A 3,824-nucleotide genomic window follows, 5' to 3' on the forward strand; every position below is an offset into this window, starting at 1 on the left:
AAGCGAAAGGAAAAAATACAAAGGAGGATGAAACAGCAAAATATTAAATCCAATAGCGGTAAGTAAATAAAAACAAAAATAAATAGAATTGAACAAAATATTAATTAATTTTATTTTATTATTTTAGCATCCACACAGAACGAAGAAATTTGTACAACATCTACATTAAAAACCACTGGCACTGAAATCAAATCTATGGACTTGAAAAGTAAAAAATATAAATATATTATTTATATGTTATTGAAAAATTAATTTAAAATATTATTTTTTATTTATTTTGCAGATGAATCCGATGAACAGACTACAAATGTTCTTATACGTTATACTTTGGAAGAACTGAAAGCTTTTGCCAAATCACCAGAATCTCGAAAAACTTTAAAAACCATTGGCACTGAAATTAAATCTATGGATTTGAAAAGTAAAAATTAATATAATATTGTTATTGAAAAATAAATTTACATTATTTTTTATTTATTTTGCAGATGAATCCAAAGAACAAACTACAAATGTTCTTATACGTTATACTTTGGAAGAACTAAAAGCTTTAGCCAAATCACCAGAATCTCGAAAAACTCCTGTTGTTCCATGCCAAAAAGGAGACTGCATCTCGCAACTTTTCGTAGCTCGTCAGCAACATCATCACCATCATTTAACACACCAAGTTGGACAAAATCTAACGGCAATCAACATTCAACACCACGTACAACAATCGTACCATCATATGAATTTCAATGAATCTATAGAATTTGTAAGTGGCAAACGACGTGTTGGAGGTGGCGTTGGAAGTGGTGGCATTCAAAGAAAACATCATGATCATCATAATAATGCAGCCTCTACAGGAAATATAAATATAACTGGTCTCTCAGTTGCTCCAGGACCAAGTAGTGTTGGGGGTAATTCATCGCAAATACAGAAAAAAATGCAAGTTATACGCATTAACTTGTCATTAAACGAAGAAATTAAATTGTCGAAATGTGAAAATGCTTGGCAGCCTAAATTCCTATCCCGTAACTCAAATAACAATTCGCCCACAACTGAAAAGAGTAAAGATGATGATGGTGATATTGATGATGTTTTGAAAAAAGTCCGGGGAATTCTTAATAAGCTGACTTCGGAGAACTTTGATGTCTTGTTGAAAGAAATGACTAGCATTACAATTAACACACAAGAAAAAATGCAAAAAGTAAGTAAAAATCATTTAATACATATTTTATAACCAATTCAATTTGTATACATTTTATTTAAACCGTATCTAACAATAATTTGTTTTTATTTGTTATTCTATTTCAGGTTATGCTATTAATATTCGAAAAAACAGTCAGCGAACCCAATTTCGCACCCACATATGCGAAATTTTCCAAAGTTTTATTTGAAGAATTTAAAGCGGAACGCAAAAAAATATTCAATGTTTTATTAATAAAACGCTTGCAGACAGAATTCGAATTAAATGTAAATAATGCTGATGCAAAGGAGCGTAAACTGCAACAGATTATAAACAAACTAAATGAAACAACCGATCAGCAGGAAAAAATCGAATTACAAGCTGAACTAGAACTTCAGGAGTATCAATTCCGACGTCGTGCATGGGGAACGGTGCGTTTTATTGGCGAAATGTATAAATTACATTCATTAACTGCTGATCGTGTTCTACAATGCGTTGAGTCGTTGCTCGAACATGGCAATGAAGAAAAGTTAGAGTACATGTGTAAGTTACTGACAACGGTCGGTAACGTACTGGAAAGCGGTGATGCAGATTCATTTAACAACAATCTTAGAATGAATAAGATTTTTGCAAAAATTCAAACTATTGTTAAAGAGGCCAGAGATCCTTGCAGCAAGAAAAACAAAATATGCAGTCGTGTGCGTTTCATGATGCAAGACTTAATTGATTTAAGATCTAGAAATTGGGGTCAATCGCCTAATACCCATAATAGCCATGTTACACTACGAAGACGACATACTGACGTTAGAAATAGTAATTTGTCATCTGGTTCCTTAAATACTTACGATAGATGTTCTTCACAACGCACGTCCTTTGGTAATAACAACAACCGCCATAATCAAACACGCAATAAGCACTGCGCTACTGGTTCTAACTATTTCCTACAAAAACCATCCAAGTCCCAATATTTAGGCCAACGTGAGCAACATAGTTCAATGTATATGTGGTCGACTGCTGGTCGACAAGCATACCAATCTAGCGACTCTCAGAACAGTGGCCGAACCACACCCACATCTATGCAATTAAATACATCACACCAATACCAGAACCAAAAACATCAACAAGCTCAACATTGGGGTGGTAAAAATCAAAATTCCAATTCGGATATAAAGGCAGTACTGGCCTCATATTCTAATAAAGACAATCAAAAACTATTAAATCACCTCATAGAAGAATATTTAGATTGTCTGTCATCACGCAGCAACAGGTGGCATGAAGAAGTGCTTAATACTTGGCAAAAGACGACCAACAAACAGCAAATATGTTTGGTATATTATATCCTAATGGACTATTTGCACTTAGCCGCAGTCAAACGTTTGGAAAGAAATGCCTGCGCTGATATTTTAGTATATCTTATGAGTACTAATGCATTTAATAAAACGACATTTACGCGAGCTTATGAACAATTTGCAGTGGAATTTCCTGACTTATTAATGGACGTTCCCAATGGCTGGACATATGTTTTTCAATTCGTGGGTCCTATGCTACATGAACGTTTACTAAGTTTTAGCGACATCTGGAACACAAACTGGCGTAGTGATCAGGTGTTTACCGAACGTTTTATCAATGCTTTAGTGGTTTACTTTACTACAGAATTTGGTGCAAATTATGTAAGAGATTTATGGCATAATGAATATAAACTGGATAGAGGGCAAATTTTCATGAGTGATCAACAGCAATGGCGCCAATTTGTTGCCCTTAACAAATTGCAATTCCTCTACGACAGTAAAGCAAAGCCTGAATTCATAACAACAAATGCTTATAATAACAACAATAATAGTAATAGTTTAACAGTAGAGGATTACCATGTTCAGCGTTTAGAAGTACTTTTAAGTTCACCTAATTCAAATTTAGCATTAGATTATATTAACACAAATGTAAATATAAATATTAATTTTCTAAAAAATCTAACACGATTCCTCTGTGATTATGCCACCACAATGAAAACGACTCTGTCGGGCTCATCTTCGGTAAGTAAAAACAGTAGTACCTGCAGCAACACCAGTAGCAGGAGTAGTTTACAAAACACAGAATTACTTAGTAATAGTAACAATGCCAGAAAAGCCCAGCTAAATGGTAATACATTTCGAAAAAATTGTTTACCGCTTTTACGATTATGCCTTGACGCCCATGAAGATTATGAGTTGGCATGTATCGACTCTGTCGTAGATAACATACAACAGGAGTACGATGCAAACACAGCCAACGAACTAATCTGTGGTATTTTTGATATTCTTTACGATTGTGAGGTTATAGCAAAGGAGTCCTTTGAAAAGTGGTATAACATAAGACAACAAAATAAACAAGAACAAAAAAAACATGCAGTGAACTCAAAGAAACAAATAAAACGACCATTAAGTGCTCATCTAGAGGCATACATGCAAAAACTACTTTAACAAAAAGTAAATTAGATACAAATAAGAATTTAAAACAAAATTAAAAATATACATTAAAAGAAAAACAAAACAAAGAACAAACAAATTATTTATAGACTGCAAGTTTCTTTCCTTTATTTCTAATAGATTTTGTCAAGATCCTTACACTACACAACTTATATTAAACAATTTAAATACAAATTCGAAATTCAATTTCAATTCAAATT

At 33.1% G+C, this 3,824-nt stretch overlaps 2 protein-coding genes across 3 annotated transcripts in view; both read left to right on the forward strand.

Annotated features, from left to right (window-relative positions):
* Nucleotides 1–3,824, forward strand: part of LOC111690479 — a 150,217-nt gene that overhangs the window by 98,279 nt on the left and 48,114 nt on the right. The gene's annotated exons all lie outside the window — the stretch shown is intronic.
* On the forward strand, nt 7–3,677 carry LOC111690584. Its single transcript, XM_046950101.1, has 5 exons — nt 7–58; nt 128–208; nt 284–418; nt 483–1,183; nt 1,291–3,677. Exons 1-5 carry the CDS (start codon nt 28–30, stop codon nt 3,616–3,618), a joined length of 3,276 nt encoding a protein of 1,091 aa, XP_046806057.1. The 5' UTR covers nt 7–27; the 3' UTR covers nt 3,619–3,677.

This window comes from Lucilia cuprina, chromosome 4 (assembly GCF_022045245.1).
Source record: "Lucilia cuprina isolate Lc7/37 chromosome 4, ASM2204524v1, whole genome shotgun sequence".
Taxonomy (NCBI): Eukaryota; Metazoa; Arthropoda; class Insecta; order Diptera; family Calliphoridae; genus Lucilia; species Lucilia cuprina.

Coding starts and splice junctions, on each gene's coding strand:
- LOC111690584 (XM_046950101.1), top strand. CDS start 28: ATGAAACAGCAAAATATTAAATCCAATAGCG. Junction 59..127: donor AAATATTAAATCCAATAGCG/GTAAGTAAATAA, acceptor TTATTATTTTAG/CATCCACACAGAACGAAGAA. Junction 419..482: donor TAAATCTATGGATTTGAAAA/GTAAAAATTAAT, acceptor TTTATTTTGCAG/ATGAATCCAAAGAACAAACT.